General features: G+C 49.7%; 1 protein-coding gene across 13 annotated transcripts in view; it reads left to right on the top strand.

Moving 5' to 3' along the window:
- UVRAG (UV radiation resistance associated) overlaps window positions 1–7,730 on the top strand; it is a 291,381-nt gene extending 283,651 nt beyond the window's left edge. For 3 of the 13 annotated variants that reach the window (XM_036258243.1, XM_036258242.1, XM_036258244.1), the window contains one exon: window positions 5,913–7,730. In XM_036258243.1, coding sequence (XP_036114136.1) covers window positions 5,913–6,615 — 703 coding nt within the window. In that variant the 3' untranslated portion in view covers window positions 6,616–7,730. The remainder of the gene's footprint in view (window positions 1–5,912) is intronic. The other 10 variants (XM_036258236.1, XM_036258238.1, XM_036258239.1 and 7 more) reach the window with 6 other exon arrangements.
- Window positions 7,731–26,942: the final 19,212 nt, after the last annotated feature.

Raw genomic sequence — 26,942 nt, 5'->3', positions numbered from 1 at the left:
GTTGCGACAACTGTTAGGTGGATGTGTCCATTTTACAGAAGAGGAAACAGAGGTTCAGAGGAATGCACTTCCCCAGTTTCTGTGTTTTATAACAGTGGGGCTCATGTGGAGTTTGGGAGTATTACACACGGGAGATGTGGCAACGGGACACGTTGTAGACCAGTGCTTTCTTACCTTGTTTTCCCCTCCCAATCCTTTTCTGTAAAAGGAGGCTGTAGCTTCAGGCAATAAAACCAGCTAAGAGAGAGAGGAGGAAAAGGCTGTGGGGCAGGGATGGTAGAGTGGAATGAACTGGTGTCTCCAGGTTGGCTTCACAGCAGGTATTTGTATAAAAGTTCTGAACGTGCTTCTCCTCAGTTACGCTGGGGAAATAGCGAAATGATGCCTCTTACAAAAACTCTGCCCCTGGAGCTAAATTCATACAGAAAAAATGATGCATCAGGGGTTTGGGGACAACTGGAATGTACCACAAAGGATTCTGGGAAGTTCTTACAGTCCCTAAGCATTTGGTAGATCATGTAAATAGAGGCAGTTTGAGCATTTCTACTTTATTCAAAGCCTTCCCCACGCCAGGTCCTCAAGAAAAAAGAAAAAAATTGGAATGAAGTTTCACATTGGGCAGAATAACTCTCTTGATTGATTTAGTACTTTTCCTCCAAAACTCTTACACTACCCTTAATTCTTTATCTGCTTCTTGCAGCTCGCTCCCTAATGTGCAGAAGTCGGGGGCGGGGGGTGCTTCTGTGTGTCCCTGCTTTACACGGTGTTCTGCAGAGGGGAAACAGGAGGAGGAAGGAGCTCTGGACTCTGCCACCCGTCACCCTGTGTTCCTGCCCAAGACATTCACGTCTTTGCACCTCAGTTACCCCTTCTGTAAAACGAGAATAATACTTTGGGAATCTGAAGCCCATGGAAGCTAATAATAATGACAGCAACCACAATTATAGCGGCTGCTGCCGTCAGTGTATGCCAGGCATGCTGCCAAGGATGTGAAGTACACTGTTTTATTTACTCCTCACCGTGGTCCAACAATGTCTTTTACAAAGGGGAAAACTGGAGCAGAGAGAAGATTAAGTGACTGCCTACAGTCATAGAACTAATAAGTGGCGAGTTCAACCTTGAGTCCTAACTCCAGCTCGGATCCTGGTGGTGGCAGAGCGAGGAGCGGAGTCCAGGTCTTTGAAAATCCTTTCTTATCACCACCACTCCCTCCAGATACAGCTGAAGGGGGACAAAAGGTAACTGACCGCATAAACGAGGACTGAGAAATGAGAAAGACATCAACAACCTTCATTTCCAGAAATCAGAGAAGATATGATCCAAAGAAGCCAAATTTAAACCAGACTGTTCTCCTTGACCTCTAAACTCCAAACCACGTGGCGTCTCCCCCGTCATGCTATTGTTTGTGACCCTAGGATATCCTTTCTTACCTATAGCAAAAGGTTTATTATTAAGTAATTTAACAGGCCGGATGTGGTTCAGGTATTCAACACTCTATGCCGTGTCCCACTAAACCATGGCCTAGTAAATTTACAATTACAATATCTTTGGGTTGTTGTTTTTTAATAAATTCCTTTTAATTGCAGCATTAAACCCCAGATGTCGTGTTTCCAGGTTTCCAGTTTGGACCTGAGCCAGGCTGGAAGAGACGCCCAACCAAGGCCAAGGGCTGATAAGGCGAATGTGTGCAGTGAACTGGGGGGCTCACTTCAGTTGCTTAAACCTCAGGCTCCATGCCCCCCACTCGCTAGTCTGAGTGATAGACAGAAGTTCCCACGTCTCCTGCTGCGTCCACTCCGCCCAAACACCCACGTTGACTCTGGTTGTTTCTAAGAGTAGAAATCCCTATAAGTTATTCATCGCAACTTAAGTAACGTACTAATTTCATTTGATAAATCAGTTGTCAACGCCTTTAGAAATTGATCACATAATTAGGAAATCTATGCGTTTCGACCTCTTCTTCCATCCAGATGAAATCATCACAAAGCCAGACTGCAATCAGACAAAAGGGATTTTGAAACTTTCTAGGCCTTCTTTCTGGTCTATTATTTGCCTTTTTAATTGCTATCTTTTACATTTTTAAGCTCCTTTTTTCTGGTAAGGATTTAACTTCTACTGAAATGTGAAATGAAGGTTTTGTCTGGAAACCTTCTATTAAATATGAATATCAAATTTTATTAGAAATCTGTCTCATGTTTTTATACAGAGATGCTCACAGCAGTTTCTTAATAGTAAAATTTTAGAAATACCCTAAATCAACGAAACTAGGGAATAATTAAGCAAATTATGATATTCTAGTCAATGGAGCAGTCATTTAGAATTGTTTACCAAGAGATTGTAAAAACATCCAACAACAGGATATAGAGTTGTATATAATGTACCACAAACACATCTCTAGATTTGTTTGGTCTTTTAAAATTAAACACACACACATAAAATCAAAGTCTGAAAGGAAAATATTCAAAATTAACAGCGGTTATTTGATGGGTAATAGCCCTGTGAGTGATTTTTATTTTTCATATGGTTTATATTTTTTAATTTTCCAGGGAAAATTATTACAATAATTAAAAATGTATGTGTGTTTGTATATATTTTAATGTAATCATTCAACACTTCAGCTGTTTGGCACTCAACTACCTTAAAAATCTGAACTGTTGCTAAGATCCTGGAAGTAATAAAAAATTTAGTCTGAAAAAGAGTTAATTCTGAGCAGCCAAAACTAATGTTATAGAACTCATAATAAAGCATATTATGCCCAGGACATCTGCTGGCCCATCACTGAAATCCTGTTTACTTTTACTTTGCACACAATTCTCAAGACATCTACGTTACAAGAACACAGCAAATTAGAAACAAACATTTAAAAAAAAAAGAAGCCCTGCCCAGCTAGTGTGGCTTAGTGGTTGACCAAGAGGTCACCGGTGATCGGAGCACATGCCCAGGTTGTGGGCCCGATCCTCAGGGAGGACACACAGGAGGCGGCCAGTCGATGTTCTCTCTCATCCATGTTTCTCTCTCTCCTTCCCTCCCTTCCTCTCTTTCTCTCTAAAAATCAATTTTTAAAAAAGAAAATACCTTTTTTGTTCAGCTTGCTCTTTTTAAGATTATAAGAAAAACTTTACTAACAATTTTTGAAAGGTTTTACAGCACATGGCTAAAAGTGAGGAAAAAAGACAAATCTGCTGATTAAAGGGTAAACTTTAGCTGTGTAGACTTCTTTATTGCCTATCCTTAATTACACATGTTCTTACCGTTCTTAAGAGGGAACACATTTTACTGTTACTGGAGTTTTCCAAATTGTATCTCAAATTATCATTACCTAGATTCTCATAAAAACTCCAGGGAAATGGAGAAGACTATCTCAAAATCAGGGTGTCAGAAAATATCAAAGCCTCTACCTCTCAAAAGCCTAGGAACCTGCCCTGGCCGGTTTGGCTCAGCCGTTGGAGCATCGGCCTGCGGACCAGAGTCTGGGGTTCGGTTCCCGCTAGGGGCACGTACAAAAAAAAAAAAAAAAAGCCTAGGAACCCGTTCTTTAAAATAGGAGAAGCACCCCAGAGCTTAGATCTAGGCTGGACTTCAGTGAAAAGGCCTGTAGCTTCAAGTGGCACTTAGCAAATGTTGTTGAATATGAACATGGTTTTTCTCACGTGGGATACAGCAGACTGCGTGGGCTCTAGAGTCAGAGCGAATGTGGTTCAGATGTAGGTTCTGCAACCTATACAAGCCACAGAACCCACTCACCCGCCTGCCCTTTTCACAGGGTGGGTTCAGCGTTAAGGCTGCTCAGGAAAATGGGCTTCCCGTCCCATTGTACTTGCCGGGACGGATGTCACACTTGATTAGTCTTCTGTTGTACAAAGTTGAGGAGCGCTTTTAGGGTTCTCAGAACCACAGAGGACTACAAACCCCTTTCCCCTGGGCCGTGAGCCCTGCTTGTTCTGTCCTGGCTGTTGCTCGTGCTCGGCCTTTTACCAGCCCAGCAGGAAAGCAGAGCAGGATTGGGGGGGGGGGGGTGCATGGCATTCACCCTTCATAGCCACGAGTGGCTGAAACCTGGCGTCCAGTCCCAGGTCAGCAATGTCACCTCCACTGTTCCAGCCCGGTTCCCCTACTGCCTCCCACCCCTCCTAGGCGGGGGTGGAAACTGCCCAGAATAGACTGTGGGTAGTGCTGATGCTCTGTTTTGGTTTGGTTACCTAGGCCCCCCGTGAAATCATGTAGAGAGGGACACACTGCTGGCAAGTGGTAGAGAGAAAACAACAAGGTTCGCACAAATGTGCAGCTCACCCAGTTACTGCGAATTTTCACGACATATTCACTGGAAACCTAGATTAAGGCCAGCGGATTTTGCTGTTTTGTCTTGTTTTTCTTGAGAACTAAAAACAGTAATTTACTGGTGTGCTTGCCCAGTTCTCTGCACCCCACTGACCACCCCTAATTATGAAATCTCTCCTGGCACCAACACTTACAGCCGAGCAGAGTTGTCTGACGGACCCATGGATTAGAAGCCTCGTGGTTGCCTTTGCTCAAGAAGAGTAACCCTTGCTTTCGGCGTCTGAGATCCCAGGGGTAACCCAGCGTCCGAGAAGATCTGAGGGAAGGAGCAGGAGCTGGTTCAGGGCTTGCGGCTGTGGACGCAGGTAGAAGGAGCACTAGAAGGAGCCATTGCGACGTGTGTTGTTTCAGCGATTGCGGACTCTCCCCCACAGCACCGGAAGCGCCTGGGTGGCAGGCCTGCCTGTCTCGCCTTTGTGTCCCATCCCGAGGCCCCGCACGGGCAGGGGCGGTTTGTTAGCTGGGGCAGTCTCAGGTCTACCCTCCGCTCAGGCCTAGTGGTCGCCCTCGTGCAAACCACTTCTTCATGTGGTTTCCTCACCTGAAGAACACACGAGTCTCAGGGAGCGTGTGTCCGCCTCCCTCGGTCTCTGGCCCAGTCTGCTCCTTGAGTTACATTGAGCGAGGTGCATCCAAGTACAAGAACTGTGATCAGTACTCAGGGTGGTTTCACTGGCACCGTATACAACAGACCATTATTTCCAGGTCTGGACACTCTCTTTCCATTATCTAATTGTTATTTATTATTTCAGACTTAAGAGTAGTAATGTATACTCTGCTTTCTTGACAAGGTTTTTGTAAGGACCATATGAAATGACGTGCATGAGATTATTTGAGAAACTAAAATTTGTATCGCTTAATGATTATTACTGCTGGCCAGAAGTATCTTCCAGAGAAGTATCTCAAGTTTGAAAGAAAGTACTTAAGACCGAGCTTATAAAATGAGTATGACTAGCCTTGTAAAGGAGCAGTCATTTCCCAAGTCAGGTTTTCAGTAAAACATCCTCTCTCTGTCAGTTTTCTAACCCAAGGTGATTAGCATTTGGGTATTGGAGAGGCTACTGATCATCCCATCATGAGGCATGAGCTTCCGTCCAGGGGTGCCACGGCTTCCTTGAGGTACCATGGCAACCACGCAGCTTCTCTGCCAAATAAGGGGACCTGCTTTATGAAGGTAAATAAGTTGAATTTGAAAACAAGAATAAGAATACAGATAGCCCCTCAGATATCTAAACTTGATTACATCTCTTACATATTTTTCTTTCCAGATTCAATCCCTCCAGTTACTTCAACTCTTCCTCATATAACATGGTTTCTGTCCCCCGTCCTACCCTGGGCGTTCTCCTCTGCACGTGTGTCATTGTGTCCTGATCCTCCTTGCAGGAAGCTGCCAGAGTTGAACTCGGAATGCCTCGGGTAGTTTCTTCCCTTTGGACACTACAGTTCGTACCAAGAGTGATTATTATCAATTTTTATCTCAAACCTAAACATGCTATTTCCTGTCTCTGGATCCAGAAGGCTAAAACTGAGTCCTGAAGTTGAATGTTAACTTCTCATTTCTGTTTGTCTTCTAGCGACAGACATCACACCTCCAGTGCAATCCCTGTTCCAAAGAGACAAAGCTCCCTATTTGGGGGTGCAGATGTGGGCTTCTCCGAGGGCACCCCTTCGCCAGACAAAGGACACCGAAAACGGGCCAGCTCGGAGAACGAGAGACTCCACTACAGAGCCCCCCCTCCCAGCTACAGCTCCGCAGTAGCCCAGCCTGTGACCACCATCCCCTTCCTGGGAGAATCAGAGAGAAAGACAACACCTCTGTCCTCCTCCTTGGATACCTCCTTGGACTTCTCCAAAGAAAACCAGAAAAAAGGAGTCGATTTAGGTGACAGCTTAACTGGAGGCCACGGGAGTGTGAATACCAGCCAGGAACAAGGAGAAGCCCTCCCTGGGCATCCAGCCACAGTGAATGGCTCTCTCCTACCCAGCGAGCAGGCGGGCACCGCCAGCGGCCAGCTTCCGGGTGAGTTCCAGCCCGTCTCAGAAGCTGAGCTCCGCTGCGCCGTGGAGCAAGCAGAAGAAATCATCGGGATGGAAGCCACAGGTGTCACCTCCAGTGATCAGCTCGAGGCATTTAACTGCATCCCAGTGGACAGCGCTGTGGCCGTGGAGTGTGACGAGCAGGTTCTGGGGGAGTTTGAAGAGTTCTCCCGAAGGATCTATGCACTGAATGAAAACGTGTCCAGCTTCCGCCGTCCACGTAGGAGTTCTGATAAGTGAAGTGACAGGCAGGCGGTAGGACCAGGACGCGGTTCCGCCTAAAATGAGGATGACGCTGCACTGGTTACCCTTTGTAATGATTACGACAAAATAAATATTGATGGAGGGCGTTCCTCAGAGAAACAGACTTTGTGGGTGAAGGAGGGACTCGGGGTCCTCGTGCGTCAGTGGACCAGGCAGAGTTAGCTTTGCTTTTCAGGCCTGGCCGTTGCTTAAGGCAGAGTCACTGTCTAGCTCAAGTCCCTTACAGGTTTGTGTCTGCTTTTTTATTTACACGTCTATGCTATCCTCAGAGGGAAGATGATAATATATAAATAATATAATGAACTCACCTTTAGTTTCTCAAGCATTTGCCCTCACCAGTTTATAAAACTTTGGGAAAATTGAATGTTTAGAAAAAGATTTCTACCATTTACTGAAGGATCTTGGCCATCCACTGGGCTGATGAATACGAAGCACAATAGTCTCCTTAGACCCAGGCCCACCTGCCCCTGCCTGCCCCAGGCTCCATGGGCAACCTAGAGGTTCCACTGTTGCCCATTGTGCAGTGGGTGGGTTGTGCACCCTGAAAACTGAGGACATCAGATTCACTGGTTCTTGTAGCTCTGACCTTCCACCTCCTCTTATCAGCCCTCCAGTTAGGTGAGAAATCTCGTCTTCGGTGGATCCCAGGGGCCAAGGACCCCGGGGTTGCTATAGTCAGATGGCATCCAATCCCCTTTGAGGGCCAAAGCTTTTATGTGGCAGAGGCTGCAGTCAGAACTGGGCATGCTCCCTGGCAGTGCACCCACCAGTCGGAGCCCTAGTGTGGATCCCATGTGAATTTGAATTAAGACACTATATGTGATGAAATAATGTAGAGTCAGGCTGTCCAATGAGCAGGCTGTGAGGCCGTTGAGGTCGTTGACTAAGAGACTAGATGAGGCATAGAATACTATAGGTATGTGTGCAATTGCATAAATATTAAATTATGTTTTTGAAGTCCAATTGTCATTCCTGGAGCTCAGATTTCATTTGCTATTGCTTTATATTTTATATACCCAAGGACATCGCCTCAGGGTCGCAAGCTCTTTAAGGAAAATTTATCCATGTATCCATGTATTGTATAGAAGAATAAAAATTGAGTGTACTTCGCTCGACCTGGTTTTTTTTCAGCTTTGAATTCCTCTTGGGACTACATCTCCATGTGTTGGTCATGACAGGACCTGCCTGGACAAACCCGGGGCTGTGTCTAAGCTACTGACTTCATTCGAGTTTACAGATTGTCACAGCGACACAGACGCCTTCCCAGTGCTCTCTCTGGTGGCCGCGTTTGTCCTCCATACATCTAGCTCACAGGCCTCATACTCTCATATTTTGTCCTGGGCTTGGTTTTTATTTATAGCCACATGTGAAACGGAATAGTTCATGTTGTTATTTTCCACGTAGAGAGAACTCACAGAATCATTGCCCAACAGACAGACCTGGTTGCCAACCTGCAAGCAGTTAACAGCTTTAACTGGATCTGCAGAAATCCGTGTGAATTCCCCGTAAGAGGTGGGACGACCCCAAAGCCGGAGCAGAAGCCGGCGGTCGAGGCGCAGCTTTGCCCTGTACTGTCATTCACGTTAGTCGGAGAGGGTGGAGGTACGCAGCCTGGGATACACGTCAGACTGGTCTGGGGGCCCTCCAGTGAGGTGACAGTACCCCCCCAAATGTTCTTGAAGGACAGTGTTAAGTGTTGAACAGTGGGAGGTGAATCACGTGACTGATTTCCCAAGACCTGGGAGTGGACTTGAAGCTTGATGCCAAACTCAGAGCCAGGTGTGCCAGCCGCCGGCCTCCAGCCTGGCTCCGGCAGCGGGCATGGAGGGCCCACTCATCTCAGGTTCCACACGACCGGATGGGACTCGGGGGCTCCGTCCGCCCGGCCCTCTTTGTGACTACCTGATTCTGGGGTTCGCAGCTTCCCCCCAACACGGAGCCCTGCGTGAATGTGACTCCAGTGCTCAGAACTGATCCGTAGTTGCCGGCACTTGATCCACGTTGTCCAATGATGTTACTCCTCAAAACACCACCTAGGTTCGGATTTGTTTGGTTTGCGTTTTGTTTTCATTTGAACATTTTTGATATCTGCAGTTTCTGCTGTGACCTGGGTAGAACCTATAGTATCACATGTCTCCAGAAATAACTGTCCAACGTTTTCCAGTGCTACAGAGTTCGTTCTGCCTCTGTTTAAAGTGGCCATGGCCAAAGTGTGGGATGAGTTATCACCTCCTAATCTTCTTAATTAGTCTTGTAAAACACTAAAAAGATCCCATTTGCTTTGAGGATATACATTGAAATGAAAGCTCACTTCCATTTCTGAACGACAGCGTTCATGTGGCTGAGACACATTTAACAGCCAGCAAATGTTATCAAATGAAAATTTGATTGTGTTTTCGCTCTCCACTTCCTCTTACCCACTTTAGAAATTCCAGAGATTTTTTCCCCCCTCAGAATATTAGTTTTGGAAGATTGTATCCAGCTATATTTTTTTAGCAGTTCTAATGGTGCCCATTTATCCTGACCTAGCCTGTTATTTAAATAATTTTTTAAACCACCACCAATAATAAATGGCATGTGAAACTGATCTGTTGGTAATTGGAAGAAAACGCAGCATCTGTATTTATAAAATAAAATTGATTAGTATTTATTTTGAGAGTAAAAGTGTATGTTATTTCTCTGCTATGTTTGAGTCCTGTCTTCTTCATTGTTTTGAATTTCATATTGAAGCTGAATTAAGTAAGAAAACCTTGTTCTCAGTCAGCCAGCCATTCTGCATTTATTGAACTGGCTCGCTCCCTCTCTCTCTCTCTCTCTCCCCTAAACAAGGTTAATACAAAGTTGAATAAGCCTTGACCTCTGCCACCTTCTCTAGTGGAAGGTGAGGGGATAGTTATATATCCATTATAATTCAGTGTGTTAATTACATGATGGAAGGATGCACACCCATCCCGTGGAGTGCGGAGAAAGCTATTCTGACTCAAGGGTCAGGGCACGTTCATGGAGGGTAATGCAGATAAAAGCTATGTCAGACTTCACATTACAGATGGAGGGAGCTGCATGGCCAAGGCCAGCGGCAAGGCCGTGTGTGTCTGCAGAACAGCAAGGACTTTGCTGTGCTTGGGGTCTCAGTGGACGTGAAGAAGGGTGAGAGGAGAAACTGAATTGCGGCCAATGGGAAGGACTTGGTGCCAAACCCAGAGATTAGCGTGCATGCAGTGGGCACCGCCTGGGTACCCTTCCCGGGTTTTAGAGCAGAGCAGTAACTCGGTTAGACTGAGGCTGGACTGTAGTGATACGTGTTTGAGTCTCTTTAATCTGTCCTTCTTGTTTAGAAAAAAAAGATCTGTGTCTGAAAAAGAGGTGCACCCTGTGTCCCTCGTGTTTCAGGGCAGATACTGGACAGCGCACTGGGTTTTGGCCGTGTGGCAGGTGCAGCCAGCATCTCCTCTTGAGAAGTGTCGCTCCGAACGCCCCACGTCAGCCCGGACGCGATGACCCGGTCAAGTCGGTGTACGTTTAAGGACTCCCGTTTTTTAAATTTTTTTTTATCCTCACCCAAGAACATTCTTCCATTTTTATTCAGGTAGAGTGGGAGGGAGAGAGAGGAAGAGAGAGAAACACGGACGAGAAAGGGACACATAGACTGGTTGCCGCCCGCACGACCCCAGCCAGGGCCGGGATGAACCTGCGACTCATCGGTCCGCAGGCCGACGCTCTAACCACTGAGCAAACCGGCCAGGGCAGGACTCCCATTTTTTAACCTGTAAAAACTCGGAGAGAGGTCTGCCTTCGCCATTCTGTTTGTATGGGGCCTGCGCCATCGGTGTTGGTTCCCATTTGTCCCGTGGGAGGCCACTGCCTAGTGACCGAGGGTCCCTGAGACATGTTAACACCATTTCCTGTTCTGGCCTTGGGCACAGCCACTAATCTCTGAATCCCACTCCTGACCTGTGATGTGGGGATTACACCCACGCACGCCCAGGGTTGGACAGTGTGAAAGAGAGAAGCATTTTTCAAAAAGCACTCGGCGATCTTCACAAAGCGCCTCGCGCGTTGGGAGGAGTCGGTCACTCAGCGGGTTTCCTGTGTCGTGTGTCTCAGGCTCTGGCGGGACAGTTTCTCGCCCTGTCCACATCGAGGATGTGTCAGGACTGAAACTTCTGAAAAACTCCAAACAAATGTCAAGTGTTTCAGGTGCTTTGGTTGGTGGCATGGACACCGTGCTGAAACATAGCCTAGGAGCCTAATTAGCTTAATTTCCATGTTTCTTAACACCCGGCAGATGAATTTCCTTAGCCCGCCTCCTCCTGCAATACACATTCGGCCGCCTCACCGGGTGGTGGGTTGGTGCCCAGAGCTCCTCATTTCACTTGAAGTAGATAGAAGCTTTTTTCCCCCTCTTAGCACATCTAATTACAGTTTTGTAGGTAGACAGCTCAGCCTTGTGGATTTTAAATGAATAAAAAATACATGTCTATAAAGTCATTCCACACATTGTAGAGGCCGGCAGTGTCAGCAACCCAGAAGAAGAGTCGTGAATCGAGATAAAAATGAAAAATTCAGCCAGTGTGTGATAGCTGTAGCCCGCCAGGCCCAGGCCCAGAACTACAGGGGGAGCAGCAGGCTCGGGTTCCCTTGGTTTTGTACAAAACACAGTTCTCACAGGCTTCTCTCAGTCTCCCTTAGATCACAAGCGGCAGGTTCGGAATGGAGAAGGGGGGTGGACGAGCGTCATGAACGACCCGACTCTGAGGACCGCGTATGAGCGGTCAGGACGGAAGCAGTCTGCGCAGCGTGAATGAGGAGCCCTCAGCCTGACAGAACAGCCCGTCGGGGTTCGGAGCCCAGCCCCGCCGCTCCCTGGCTGTGTGACCCTGGCACGGCGCTTGCCTTCTCTGAGCCCGTGTGTTCCTGCTCAGCCCCTGGCTCAGGTTGTCCCTTGGGCCTGGACAGAGACTCCTCCTGCTCCAGGGGTAAATTTGTATTCCTTCAAAACCTACCTCAGATTGCCTTGGGGCCCAGAGCCTGGCAGGAAAGAAGAGGGCCCTTTCTGTCACTGCCTGTTGTGAAGAGCGTGGGGCCGGACCGTCTAACAACAGCTGCTTCTGGTCGGGGTTTTGTAGGCAGCTGAGTAGCTACCACCCTGCCATCCACTCAGATCCTTCACACGAGGGTTTGTGAATATATAACAAAGATTAATAAAAGAACCAGCTTTAAAAGGTCAGATTGAATGTGACTTATTGTTCCTAAGGATGACCCTCGGTCATTGGAAAAAGGGTAAATTAATTTTAGTTCTGTGGCTGCTAGTATCACAAAAAGAGAGAAAACCACACATTTTATGTCTCCTAATGAGAGAACACAGCGCCCGTGAAGTACTCTTGGCAAATGCCTGACCCTACATAGGATCCACCTCTGTCTGGTGCAACAGACCCTGGCCACGTGTGTCTAGTGATGGAAAAGTGGCCAAATTTAGATGTGCAGTGAGTATAAAATACATCATGAATTTCAAAGACTCACAACATAGGATGTAAAGAATTTTATGTTGATTTTCATATTGATTACATGTTGGAATGTTATTATTTTGGATATACTGAATTAAGTAAAATATTAATCTCATCAGTTTCTTTTTACTTCTTAAAATGTGACTATTAGACAGTCTAAATGACATCTGTGATGTCTGTGTTACACTTCCCGCCAGCCCTTTGTACACTTTCTCCAAGGCTGTGTCTCGCTGGGTGTCACCCCGTGGGCTGTGAGCCCCAGCGGGCGGCGCCTGCGCCGAGGCCCGGCCAGTGCTCAGGGGAGTGTGCTAGGACAGTGTCAGTGTGCTGCGTGCCCTTTTTACAGAGGAAGCAGCTGAGGCCCAGAGAAATCAGTGTCATCACAAAGTCCCCAGAGCTAAAATGTGACAGAGCTAGGGCTTGAAACCACAACCTTTGAGTCATTTCTCATTACATCTGAGCTCAGGCCACAGTTCCCTTCATTCATTCAGCCCGTTAGCATTGACTGGGCGCCCCCTGTTGGCCGGGCACTCACTGCAGGGGGGGCACTGCTAGGAAGAGGGAGGAGCCAGCCCACTTTGCTCTGGGATCTCAGGCAAGCCTCCTTTGGGGAAGTACAATTTGAATATATTTGAAGCTAAAAACCCATTTCAGGCCTAGTGAACAGGTATTCAAAGCCTCGGAGTAGAAAGGAGCATGGCCCGTGGGAAGGACTGAAGGGTCACCAAAGGGCTAGGGCCGTGATGAGTGATGGGGCTGGTGAGGCTGGTGAGGCGGACAGTGGCCAGCCTTTCTCAAACGGGGGTTCACAGACATCACCGTCTCCCCTGTCCAGTTTTCTTCCAATGGTATTTTGCATTGTAGTGTCAATTTTTTAAAAAATACAAGTATATCCTGACCCCCCTAGGACTCCGAATCACTGTTGGCCCCTGCAGGTGTACGGACCTCCCTGCTGGCATGAGGAATGCTCCCATCTACAGAAGGTTTCAATGGACCGTCACAGCCCCGATGTGCACAGATGGAACTTTATTTCCCTCAACCGAACTCACTGATGCCCTCCCCAGCTAGTTGCTGAAAACTCTTGGCCTTGCCACTTCAAGGCAACTCAGTCGCTTCCAGTGAAAGCTTATCCTCTTTGAGGTAAGTATTCAAATTGCAAACCCTCCCCGAGCCCGCGTCAGCAGACCCCAGGTTCCAGGCTTCCGACGGCATGTCTCCGACCTGGCACCTCTCACCCTGTGTCTTCTCCGTCCCCAGCCTTTCTCAGGCTCACCAGCCTTCTGACCTTGGGGCCTCACTCCCCTCCCCAACAACCCCCCTGCAGCTCTTCAGACTTTCACGCCATCCTGGGGCAGTAAATGGTGGGGCAAGTGGAGGGGTCGAAGGAATGAAAGCACCTCGTTTACTGCGGCACTGTCCTCGCGGGCACTGAGCGACAGAGGGGGCGCTGGACACAAGGCCTGCTTCCCGCTGCGGGAGTCCAAGTGGCGCAGGGCCTCTGGCCCAAAGGGATCCCAGAAGTTCAGAGGGAGAGAAATTTGGGAGCAGCGAGCCGTGTGTGGTGATGGGCACTTTAGAGGCTGAAGAACTTGCAATGTGGCAGGTAGCCCCGGAGTCGGAGGTGTGGTTTCAGCAAAACGTCCCCCGTCGGTCGCAGTAGATTGACATTACTAACATGAATTTTGCTGGCTTTGTAGTTTTGTATGGTTTTCATTTGTCAACTTGTTTTCGCTTTATGGTTGTAGGACAGATATAGACGTTAGTTTATATTAAGTTTTGTGTTTGTAAAGGTTCTTGAGAATAAAAATGGAAGGGTAGAACAGTCAATAATAAACATTTTTTTCCTTGCAGAAAAATTGCAAAAATATTTTAAAACAAAACAATAAAATAGAAATCAGGAGGAAGTATAAACAGTCTTCACTTCAGGGTTGAACCATACCTGCCCTTCCCTGAGATGAGCTGGGAGACTAGGAGGGGCTGCAGGCCCTGCCCCAGCTTGGCCTTTGCTCTAGGGGACCCCGCGCCAGCCCTCTGTGCCAGCCCTCTCCCCTCCCTGTTATTTTCCTGGAAGACTTGAACTCCTGGGTTTCCATCCCCCTTTGGGTCATACATTTTCTTCTCCTCCGCCTCTGGAGGGCCTGGGCAGAGGAAGGGGCTTTGGATGCTGATGGCAAAGCATCCACAGACACCCTGTCCATTTGCAGTGCCCAGATGGGGCCCCTCTTAGCATTGTTTTGCCAGAAAGTTTCTGTCTCTCGCTTCACCTTGGCTACATTCCCAAATGCCCCCATTTTCTGGCTTCAGTGTGTGCCAGGCCCCAGGACGGGGATGGAGGAGGGCAAGAACCTGTGCTGGCACAGACTTGTTTAGGCAATATTACAGATAAAAATAAGTTTTCAACCTTAGAGGATCTACAGGAAATTTTAACCTTAAAGGGGTCTATCCATTACCTTTTGTAGGGTGTCACAGGTCTTACTAACAATTTTGTATTTTATCTTAAGTGCAGTGGGAAATCTTGGAAGGGTCTTCAGCATGGAGAGCGACATGCTCTAGCAGTTCTGCAAAGAATGCAGTGGGAGAAACTTCATGAAGCTCGCGTGAACCTTTCTGCAGATAACAGTTATGAAATCCGGACAGAATTTTTTAAAACAATCATTTAAAGTTCCTGGGAAGTGTCTCAGAACAGACAGAAGCTGAAGGCGAGTTTCTTTACTCTTGAAAAACTGCAACTGGCCCAAGCCGGTTTGGCTCAGTGGTTAGAATGTCGGCCCACAGACCAAAGGGTTATGGGTTCAATTCCTGGTCAAGGGCACGTACCTGGGTTGCAGATTCAATCACCAGCCTCGGCCGGGGTGCATATGGGACTCAAGTCATTGAGGTGTCTCTCTCACATTGATGTTTTTCTTTCCCTCCCTCCCTCCCTTCCTTACACTTTATCTAAATATCAATGGGAAATTATCCTTGGGTGACAATTAACAAAAAAAGAAAAAGAAAAGAAAAATCGCAACTGAACGGTAAGACTGATGATGGTGCTCACAAACCTCAGTGCTCAGGCAGGTAGAAAACCACAGCTTCACCTCCTTAGGCTGCAGAAAGTAGAGTTAAAGCTATAAGAGCAGCTGGAAGTTTAAGGGAGAAACTCTGGAAATGACAGAATTGCAGAGAGCCCAGGAACAAAATCTGAGCGCAAACTGTCCATATCTTTAGCCAAATGCTACAGGATCTGGTGAAAAACTAACTAGGCAGGGGCTGGAGAGGAAGCTGCTCTTGAAAGACAGAGCTCCACTAGACTGGAAATTATATGAATGTGCTGCTTCAAAACACTCGGTGAGCCCTGCAGGTAGCTCGGTTGGTTAGAGCACTGTCCTGATACACCATGGGTGCAGGTTCAGTCCCCGGTCAGGGCACATATAAGAAGCAACCAATGAATGCATAAAAGAGTGGAACGGTAAATCAATGTTTTTCTCCCTCCCTCCCTTCCTCTCTCTAAAATAAACAAACAAACAACAGTGAATTTCCCAACCTGTGTGTAGTGTACACAGCAGAAAGCTAAAGCCTTGATGGCTGGATGTGTCAGAGGACAGAGCCCGAGACTGACAGAGCAGTTGGAAATGTAGGGGAGAATCTACAGAAACAATGGAACCACATCAAAGTGAGCACCAAAATCTGACTATAAACTGCTCAAATCTTTGGATAGTTGCCAAATTACAGAGGTGTAGAGGGACCCCTGGCTTATAAAAGAGTAGCCGCTAGGAGCTATAGGAGCTGAGCAGAGATATCCGAGGCTGCACACTGTGGAGGAGACAGAGTTTGTATTTAGGCCCGTTAGCTGCCCCCCAGAGTGAACAACAACAACCATCAGAAGAGCACAACAGAACCCACAACCACTTCAATGTCTAGATTTTAGACTGCAAAGAAACAGGAAAATATGACCTATATATATTCAGGTGAAAAATAACTAAACTAGAAACTGATTCTGAATGGGGCATAGATATTAGATTTAGCAAAGATTTCAAAGCAGCTTTTATACAAACAATAAAAGAAAAATATGTTCAAAGATTTAAAGAAAAAAGTGGTCTTAATGAGTAAAGAGAAAAAGAATCTCAACAGAAAAATTCCTAAATAGAAATTCCAATACTGAAAAGTACAATATTGAGATAAAAAATTCACTGACTGATCTCAACAATATATTGGAGATGGCATTAAAAAAAAGAATCACGGAGCTTGAAAATAGATGAACAGAAATTACTTAATTTGAAAAGATCAGAAAGGTTGAAAAAAAAAAATGAACAGAGCCTTGGAGACCTGACGGATATCAAGAGGTCCAAAATGTGTGTAATTTGAGTGCCCTAAGGACTGGAGAGAGCTATAAAAGGGCAGGAAAAGATATTTGATTACATACTGGGCAAAAACTCCCCAAATTTAGTGGAAAAAAGAGCCAACTTCAAGAGCTAAGAATCTCAACAAATCCCAAGCGGGAGAACACAAAGAAAACCACTTCTGGGCACTTAATAGTCAAACTGAAAAAAGCTAAAAAGATAAAGAGAAAATCTTGAAAGCATCCAGGAAAAGGGGTGTGTGTGTGTGTGTGTGTGTGTGTGTGTGTGTGTGTGTGTGTGTAATATATCTTACATACAGAACAGTGATACAATTAATAGTTGATTTCTCATCAGAAACCATGGAGGCCAGGAGATACTGGAACAATACATTAAAAGTGCTGGGGGACAAGTGTCCACCAATAGACAAATGGATAAAAAAGCTGTGGTACATATACACAATGGAGTACTATGCAGCGGTAAGAAAGAAAGATCTCTTATCCTTGAGACGACATGGAGGGACCTGGAAAGTATTATCCTAAGTGAAAGAAGCCAAGCAGAAAAAGACAAATACCACATGATCTCACTTATATACGGAATATAATGAACATAACAGTCTGAGGAATACAGTAGACCCAGACACATGGAAGTAGGGCACAGACTGACATCCCTCAGAAGAGGGGATGGGGGGTGGGGGGGTGGGAAGAGATAAACCACAGAACTTATATGCATGTATGCATGACCAATGGACATGGACAACTAAGCTGGGGACAGGGTGGAGGAGGGGTGGGGTAGGGGGTGCCAATGGGGTAAAAAGGTAAAATATCTGTAACAAAAAAATAAATAAAAATTCTTAAAAAAATAAAATAAAATAAAGAATCATTAGAAGTGTTGCCAGTTTTGGAATGGAGGACATTATATTAATATGAAAATAGTATGCTGTTTTAGAATATGAGGCAGCATAATCTAGTGGTTAAAAGAATGGCCCCCGAAGCCAAACTGCTTGGCTACATATTTGGCTCTATCACTTCCTAGCTGTGCCTCAAAAATTGTGCCTTATCTATAAAATTGGGAAAATACCTCCTAGGATTGTTCTGAGAATTAAATGAAATAATATTTGTAAAGTGCTTAGAACATTTGTCTAGCACTTAGGAAGTACTCTTAAGTGTTTAAGTAAATATACGTAAACAGCTCTTTTGCTAGGTTTGGAAAAAAAATAAAAATAAAAAATAAAAGTGCTGAGGGAAAAAAAACCTGTCACCGATAATTCCATTTAGCAAATTGTCCTCCAAAAATTAAGGTAAAATAAGACATTTTATGATAACATAATTTATCACCAGGAGATCTCATGATAAAAAAAAAATTCTAAAGGAAACCCTTGAAACTGAATGGAACTCGAATCTACAGTAAGAAGATAACTAGAATTGATGAAAGTGTGTGTTGTAAAGTATATATGTAATTGACAACAATCTACAATAGCATTAACGGAAATGGGGATGGGGTAAAAGGAAATATATTTTGCAGCAGTCCTAAATTTTACCTTAAGTAATTAATTAACGCTAAGCAGACTCTGATAAAGATAAGCATATATATACATATGTCAACTGATGGTCATTGGCGCCAATTCAATGCAAACACGAATCCCCAATTTTGGGTACGGTGAAGAAGGAAACTTTATTAACTGCAAAATAGCTCAAGTGTGATACAGCACAGCTGTGAAAACAGCATGGCTGTGAGGCGGCCCTGGGGCAGGTGGCCCTGGGGCCAGGCCCCTCTCTGTGTAGACAGCTCTGCTCTGGCAGGACACACACAGTCTTTGGTGGAAAGGGTAAGTGTGCTCCCTGAGCCAAAGGGGAGCTGGCTTATATGGACAAGGCATCCCTGCCCTTGGTCCCTGATTGGCCCGACCTCATGCAAATGAGAGCTCCAAATGCTCACAGTTTGATTAGTCCAAAAGGCACTGTCCTGATTGGCCAGAATAGAACTGCTCTGATTGGCTTGAGCTGTACAACTCCAGTGCAGTGGGGAAAGCCTCAGTCCTATTGGTTGAAACAGGATTCCAGGAACTCCTTTAGAAGGGCTGGCTCAGATGGCAGAACACAGTGCAGGCAACATTCCAGCAGAGGCTTCTCTGAAATGCAGTTTGCATGAGAAGCCCCTGCCTGCTAGACCGCTTTTATAAATTTGAGTCCAGTTAGCCACCAGGAGCCCTTCTTAGTAGGTGTCTTTTTTGTTTTTTTCCTCAGGGTTCACACATATCATATACATAAAGATACAATAAAGATGTGTATATGAATGCAATAAATACAATAATCTCTAGAGTAACCATTAAAAAGTATGCAAAGAGATATAGCTAGAAGAAAGCCAATAAAAATAGAATAAAACAGAATACTAAAAAACATTTAACACAAAAGAAAGCTGGAAAGGAGGAACTAAGGAACAAAACCCAGATGAGACAAATAGCAAAGTTATATAAATTGAAATAAATCAAACAAAACCATTTCAATAAGTACAGTAAATGTAAATGCAATAAATATTCCAATAAAGAGGCACAGATTGTCAGATTGGATAAAAAAAAAGGCAAGAATAATTGTAGGCTGCCGAAAAGAGACGTACTTTAAATGCAAAGACACAGACAGACGGAAGTAAAGGGACAGAAGTGCCCACGGTGACGCGACACAGCTGGCGTGTCTACACTCCTGTCAGGTGCAGTAGACTTGAGAATGGGACTTGCAGAACAGTTTATAATGACAATAACAAGCTCAATACATCGAGAAATGTAAGAATTATAAAAGTATATTTTAAATGGGGACAGTTTATTATATGTAATTATACCTCAATAAAGTATCTTTAAAAAGTTTTTTTTTATCTATTTATTCATTTTTATTTTGTTAATCCTCAACCCAAACATATTTTTCCATTGATTTTTAGATAGAGTGGAGGGGAGGGAGATCGATGTGAGAGACACTGTTGGTTGCCTCCCACACAACCCCAACCGGTGCTGGGGATCGAAACTGCAACCGAAGTATGTGCCCTTGACAGCGAATCGAACCCGAGACACTTTGGCCCACAGGGCAACGCTTTAACTGAGCCAAACCGGCCAGGGAAGGAGGGGTTTTTGTTTGTTTGTTTTTTGTTATTTGTAAAGAAAAGCCCAGTGGATGCTGAGGGTGGAAGGGTAGAAGGGTAACAGCTGGAATGGAGGCAGGACTGGGGCTAATGCAAGGAGAGCAAAGGCAGGTGTATCGGGAGACGTTCTGATGTCAGGTGGAAGGGCTGGGTTTCAGAGGCCCGTGGGACTCACAGATGGATGTTGGTGGGTGCTGCAGGGGCAGAAAAGACCTTGGCATTGGTCAGAGGCTCAGCTGGGAGGATGGCTTCAGAACTGAGCTGGGGGTTCATTTGGAGGTGGGAGGAGGAGGAGGAGGAAAGGAACCCTCACGGAAGACTAAGAAGAAAAGGCCAGAGAGGTGGGAGGGCACCAGGGAGTCCAGAGGAAGGGGTGGCTTAAGAAACAGGGTGTGGCCAGCCACAGAAAGTGTTGCTGAGACGTCAGATAGAGCCTGGTGCTTTGGGGAGGCAGGAGCCAGGTGTCTGCCCCAGGGGCTGATGGGGGCGGACCTGGGAGGCGGGTAGGCTGGGGTGTGGCCTTGGCCGGGCTGGCTCACCTGGCAGGCAGGCAGGCAGCTGGCAAACCTTTGCTGAGCCCAGCCTCAGTGACCGCCCTCTGCTGCCTTGGGCACAGAGAACACCTGATCCGGTCCCCCCTCCCCACCACCCCACGAGCTCCCAGTCTGGGCCATGTAGGTGGATAATTGCACTGCCCTGTGTGGGAGCGCCTGGGCTTTGGAGGTGAGATGGGGAGCAGGGAAAACGTACCTCAAAGAGAAGCGATGTTTGACTGGGGCCATGAAGGATGAGTAGGAGTAAAGGCTTCCAGATGGTGAGAGGGAGATGGAGTTTGTTCTGCTTGATCCAAGCTCTGTGGGTGGGTGGAAGTCACAGGGAGACAGATGCTCACTCCGCACAAGGTTTCTCACAGGTGTGGCTGGCCCAGGTGAGGGGCTTCCCGGAGAGGGACGGACCCCTACGGAGCTGTGGGAAACAGCAGCAGCTGAGCGCCGGGAGGAGGGAGGCCAGGGGTCCGGACTGACACAGGCCCCGGTCCTGAGCCGGCTCCCTGGAAGGGCAGTCTTGCCAGATGCGTTCGTCTGCGGGCCGCGCTCTGGGCGCTGACCAGGCACGTGCAGGCCAGCTGCAGAGGCCTGGCAGGGGTTCGACCCGACGTCTGCTTCTTCAGAACCCTGCTCTCCTGGCCCTGGCCCAGCCACGGAGGTACTACCTGCGGAAAGTACCTGGATGTGGGGAGGCCTGGGAAGGGGAGGTTATCAGACTGGGAAGTTCATGGGGTTGGGGAACATGCAGACATGTCTGAGAAGACTGGTCTTGGGGGTGCCTGGATCTGGGGGAGTCTCTGGTTCTGGTCCACAGCTCACAGCCAGAGACAGCACACTGTACAGGTCCCGAGCGAGGCCCTGAGGCAGACTGGGGCAGAGCAAGTTTTGAGGGCCTGGAGCTTGTACCGTGTGGGCCGTCCTGTTGAGAAACAGATTTCGCCTGTCACTCCACCTGGGACAGCCAGCCTTCCTGGGGACGAGACGGGTTCCTGGGCCTACACAAACGTGCTGCCTAACACACAGGTATATCTGGGGTCCGCAGTTCTGCCACAGGTTTGCCCAAAACACGGGACTTGTGATAAAGTGTATTTTGTGTGATTGTCATCAGAAAAGAGTAAAACAAAAAGAATGCTGCTTTATTAAGCACATCCCTGACAGGACAGGAGAGAGCTTTCGTTTTGAGGCTGCACTGACCAGAACCCAATCTTCCAGTTACCACCTGACACCATCTGAGGGTCGGCAGAACTTTCCCCAGACCACCTTCGGGTGCTGCCCACTTCCCACACCGCTTCGCCACCACTGCCCACGCACCGCCAGTCCGAGGGTTTGCAGGGCACGCAGATGTCGCAGTGTGACCTGTGGCTCTGCACGCCGGTGTCACCACGCTGGGGCGCCTGCTGGGGCAGCAGAGTCCCTGGAAGCTGTTCCACCCCAGGGGGCCCAGCACTAGCAGAACTATCTGTGTGTGTGGGGGGGGGGGGGGGCTGTGATCACATGTCCACACCCCCTAAGGCTGATGAAACTCAGACCTCAGCCTCTCTCCCTTGGATCCCAAAGATATCCGGAGCTGCTCAAGAGGATGTGCAGTGGGGGTCAAAGTGGGGAGTCACAGAGATCTTAACCAATTGGAGTTAAAACATTGTATTTTTGGAACCTTCACAAAAACATATAATCATGTGAACACACAGCTAGCTCCTACCCTCAGCCCTGCTTCTGGTCTTGAAAGGGACTCAGATGAGTGAGGGTTCCAACGGCTTCTCAGGAAATCCAGTCTGGTTCTTCTCTGTCTGTCCCTGCTCAACACCCTTCTGTGGCTCCCCACTACCTGCAGGGAAAAGCTGGGCATTCAGGTCCTCAGTGGTCCCTGGGGGCTTCAGTAGCTCCCCTTTGTTCCCAGAGGAGCTGTGGGAGGTAGGCTTTGGGGACAAGGCAAAGGTAGGGAGCCGATGGGTGAACTTTGAGGACAGCAGGGGTGCCAGGCCTTAAGGGGCAGTAACCCCACGGGCACCTTGGGGAGAGGGCAAGGCACTAGCACCCACCTGAGAGACAAAGGCCCGTGGGTTAGGGCGGCACCCACACTCCTGATGCCAACCTCTTTCCCTGCTGAGCCAGTGGGGACACCGGGGCAGGGCTCTGTTCTCCTGTGAAACTCCTTTCTGAGCTACAGGATGGGGGTTCGGGTGGGGAGCGTGGGTGAGGTGGGAGGAGGACAGTGGAACGGACCCCAGACCTGAAATCCATAGACCTGGGTCCAAGTGCCTGCTCTTTTGTTGGCTGTGTGACCTTGCGCAAGTGACTTAACATCTCTGAATTACAGTGTCCTCATCTACAAATCAGATGCTTGTTTCATCTCAGGGCCCTTGTGAGAACAAATGAAACAAGTATGAAAGTGGAGACACACAGTAGGGCCTCGCCGCGCCCCGGCTGGCAGAGGACGCCGGACTCACTCGTCTGCCTGGGTCCTGAGTGGCTCGACTTCCTCAGCAGGTTAAGCGATCATGTTGACTTTATTTATTCGCTTCACAAACCCTTTTGATGTCGCCTGGCCCCATCCCAAACACCCCCCCTCCCCATCTCCCATGTCCAGCGCTGGCTAACCCTGTAGCCCTCCGCTGTGGGACTGGCGTGTGGGGAGAGCGGGGCGGTGGCCAAGGAGCCACCATGAGCTCCGCACGGGGCCAGCCTCAGTCTCCCTGACTGAGCCTCGAGGGGGAGCAGGCTGGATGCGCCTGGAGCAGCCCCTCCCGTGGCCTCTGGTTCCCATTACGGTCTCTCTGGTGTTCCTCCCGACCAGCCTCTTCCAAACCCCTTTCAGCACCACTTCTGGTTCTTTTCTGGAGACGCCCTCCGCCCGGCTCACCTCCCGGCACACCTCTGGGCGCCCCGCCTGGCCACCGGCCTGGGCCTTGTCAGGCTACTCAAGTGGGAGTCTGACAAGTGGCCTGTGGCTGAAGGGTTTGAGCTCCTAGGCCTGAGTGGGGGGTGAGTGCTCAGAGGGTCCCCAAAGAGCTGGATGCTGACCTGGTTGGTGACATCCTGGCCGGGTGGGCCTCCGGGCCCCCTCCAGGTGGCCCTGTGACTGTAGGTAGGTCTCTTCCTCGCCAAGCCTGTTTTCTAAGAGGGTCAGTGTGTCGGCTGAGTTCACAGGAGGGCTCGGCCCCGTTCTCAGAGGAGCCCTCCGCCCATGCTGGGTGGCCCTCCCTGGGAGCTGCTTGGCCCCTGCGGAGGTTCCCCAGGGCCTTCAGAATGAGGTGCCCCTGTGCTCAGGCCTCCCCGTGCGGGGTCTGCTCCCAGGACCCACGCGGAGGTTGTCACCCTCCGGGCCTGTCCTCCGCCACCTCTTTGTGACCCTGGCCGTCATCAAGGTTCCTCCCTCAGGTTTCGTTTGTATTTTGAACAGCATTTTACAACGTGCGCGGTACCTTCACCTCTCCTGTCCTTCGAATCTCACAATACTGCACCTCTCAGGTACGACTCACCATCCCAGTTCACAGATAAAGAAACTAAGGCTCAGAGAAGGGTGGTGGTTGGGCCAAGGTTACCCAAGCAGTAAGGAGCATGTCCACCCAACCTAAAGCCAAAGCCTGGCCTCGCCCCACCCGCCCCGGGGCCTGGCGGGGCTGGGATCGGGCAGGTAACAGTATTTGAGTTGGTGAGTTGGGTTGTTGAGAGTGGAAATGAGTGGACAGAACCGTTCTTCAGCGACACGTCTTCAGGCTCCAGAGCAGGTGTGTGTTGGGGGAGGCGGGGACTGCAGTCTGGACTAGCTCAGGAGACAGATGTGACTGTTTTGATTTGCAGCAAAGGCCTCCCTCTGCTGCCAGGCCCACGGCCAGGGCTGCAGCACCACGGCGGGCAGTGGCAGGCACCACAGAGGCTGGCAGGGGTCAGGGCATGAGGGCCGTCACATGCTGGGGCAGAATCCGGGCATAGAGCCTGAGCAAGGAAGGGTTTTAAGCAGGAGAGGACCCGGGCCTGGTCTCCACAGCAGAGGCCCTGAGAGCACTGGTGGGCGGCCCTGCGCTCAGGAAACGTCCGTACCCGCGTCTCCCGTGGCGAGCACACAGCGGGCTCAAGCTGGGCCAGGACAGGGCCAGGCTGGGAGGGAGACACCTCATTTCTGGTCCTGGCTGGGCCCTTCAACCCTGTGTTGACCCTCCCTGGACCTGGGTGTCTCATCTACAGAGTAGCATGACATTTCCTGCCCTGTTAGCATTCGGCTCCCGGGAGCTCAGAGACAGGACAGGGAGGTCTTGGGGGAGACGGCTGGTGCCAGGCTCAGCTGAGCTTGTCCCAGCTTCTTCATCTACCACGGCGGGCACGGGTCCTCTGTCCTCCTCCCAGAGCCCGAGGATGAGTGCAGAGGCCCTTTGTAAAGAGGGGCGGGACTCACGGGGCATCATAACCGAGCCGGGAAGTAGAAACGTGTCTCCGGACGGTCTCCAGTCATGCGTGGATGGCAGGCTTCCTGGGTCCTAGCTGTTTCTTGTCCAGTCCCTGTCTGTCCATCTCTCCATCCAGCAGCCGCCACCCTCTTGCCCAGGAGCTGCCGCTAAAGCCTGGACAGCATGATCCAGAGCCAGCCTCATGCCCCCCGCCCGTGCAGAGGCCCCGTAAGCGCTGAGATACCCTTAGAGAGGACCTGGGTTCCCCACTCAACTTTCCAAATGTGGAAACTGAGGTCCTGAGAGAGGCAGGAGGGGTTCCCAGGGTAATCTGACCAGCTCCAGACCTCTGCCTCAACTCCTCCTCCCCCTCCCCCGGGCTGATCTCTGATCCCTCCCTGGGCCGACCCGGGGTTCTCGGGCTTGAAGTGAGTCCAGTGGGACAGGGGCCAGGCCACCTCCCAGGCTGGGAGCACCGGGCCCTGCCCAACAGCTTGGGCTCCGGCGCAGGCAGGGGTGCAGAGCCGGGGGCGGGGGGGAGGGAGGGGCTGGGGGAGGCCCGGCCCCACTGCTCTCCCGCACATGGTATTATCTCTGGCCTTGGCTCAGCCCTCAAGCAGGATGCGGCTTTCAACACCTCTCTCCCCTCGGATGGGCTGGAGGCCTTTGGAGTTTCTCACGGCATGATCAAGGGGCTGGGCCTGGGCAGAGGAGGCCTCCAACTAAGGCCGCCAGTCCTTAGACAGTCACAGCCCCTGATGTAGGAGGGGGACGGGCCATGGTACTTGAGAGGGAGAGGGTGGTCAAGTGGTCCCCCCACCCCGAACGTCTCCCCATCCCCTCCCCCTTCTGTTGTCCGTAATCCAGGGCGCCTGTTCAAGGAATTCTCCACCCGTGTGTTAGTGATTTATTTAGACTCAGGCTCATCCCGACCGCCTGGCGGGTGACAGACCCCTCCCCACCCCCTTCTCCTCACCCTGTCCCCAGGGCTGTTTTCATCTCCAGCACGGCAGGCCTGGCCCTGCTCCAGGCTGCTCCAGATGTCGGGGGCTCTGCTGGACATTTCAGGCTTTCAGGAGACCCCAGAACCTCATTTCTGGGGGCCCAGCCAATCTGGTCCTCAATCCTGCTGGGCTCTTCCTTCCCAACTAAGGAGGTGACAAGTGACCCTTAAGAGCAAGAGGCAGCCTTCTGGATCCTTCAACACAATCTCCCCATTGAACAGACGGATAGCTAGAGGCCAAGTGAGGGGAAGGCCAGGAGGCAGTGGGGAGGCCCTGCCCTATATCTGAGAAAAAGGCCTTTAAAATTAGTGGGACCCCCCCCCACACACACACAAGATCTCATCTAACCCTCACCTAAACTTGCCCACCAAGAAAGGGTTACTGTCCCCCGAAACGGGAGGTGGCCCACACATCATCAGGCCGGACCAGAGCACAGCTTGACTATGTCTTTCTCCCCTCTCTCTCTGTCTTGCCGGGCTTGGGCCCCCAGCTCCCAGGCCTGTTCACTGCTGTGTGACCAGGACCCTGTCCCACTCAGAAGTGTGTGTCGTGAGCACTTCCACTGCCCTTTGGTAGTGGGGTGGGTGCCCGTCCAGGGCCTCCTCACCATGCTCGTGAGCACTGTGAGGCTATGCCCACCCTGCCCCTGGGCCCCTCAGCACCTCCGCCGGTCCCGGGGAGCGGAGGAGGGAGCGGGCCCGGTCTCCTGCACAGCCTGAAGCCCAGAGCGCCCGGGGGTGGGGGCCCTCTGTTCCACGGCCGGCCCGAGAGATTCACTCACCACCGGCTCCAGATCCTGAGAGCCATGATCCCAAGCGGGGGCAGGAAGACGCCCCTGCGTTTCCTACTCTTCTCAACATGTTCCTTTCCTCGTCTCCCGCCCTCCTACCTCCTCAAGGTAGGCAGAGGACAGGAACCACAGTACAGATGAGAAAACTGAGGCTCACAAAGTGGCCACCTAATGCTGGCCTTGGCAGCGACATGATCCTGGGCCGGTCACTTACCCTCTGTCAGTCCCTCCATCTTGCCTGGAGGGGAAGGGCGGTGAGACACCTTCTGGGGCCCTCTCTTCCCAGGCAGCCACCTGCCACCTGACCTCCTCTCAGCGCCCAATGTGAGACTGGGGGCCTGCCGATAGAACCCAACCTGTACCAGACCCCGGCTGGGGGTGCAGACGACATGGACTTGCAGCTGAGCACCTGCTTGCGCTCGGTCCCGAGTCGAGCCCTTGCGTACCTGCTCACTCAGCCTCGAAGCCACCTGGGAGGTCTGTCTGAATATCACCATGTGATAGAGTGAGGCTCAGAGAGGCCACACAGCTCTATGTGGACACCGGCGCCACCCTCCCGTCTGCTTTGCTTAGCAGAGCTTCCGGCCAGGGTGGAGGGAGTCTGGACGGGGCAGTGCAGGCTGCCTC

Source organism: Molossus molossus, unplaced genomic scaffold (assembly GCF_014108415.1).
Source record: "Molossus molossus isolate mMolMol1 unplaced genomic scaffold, mMolMol1.p scaffold_m16_p_13, whole genome shotgun sequence".
Lineage (NCBI taxonomy): Eukaryota > Metazoa > Chordata > Mammalia > Chiroptera > Molossidae > Molossus > Molossus molossus.
This window is presented reverse-complemented; position numbering and strand designations above follow the sequence as displayed.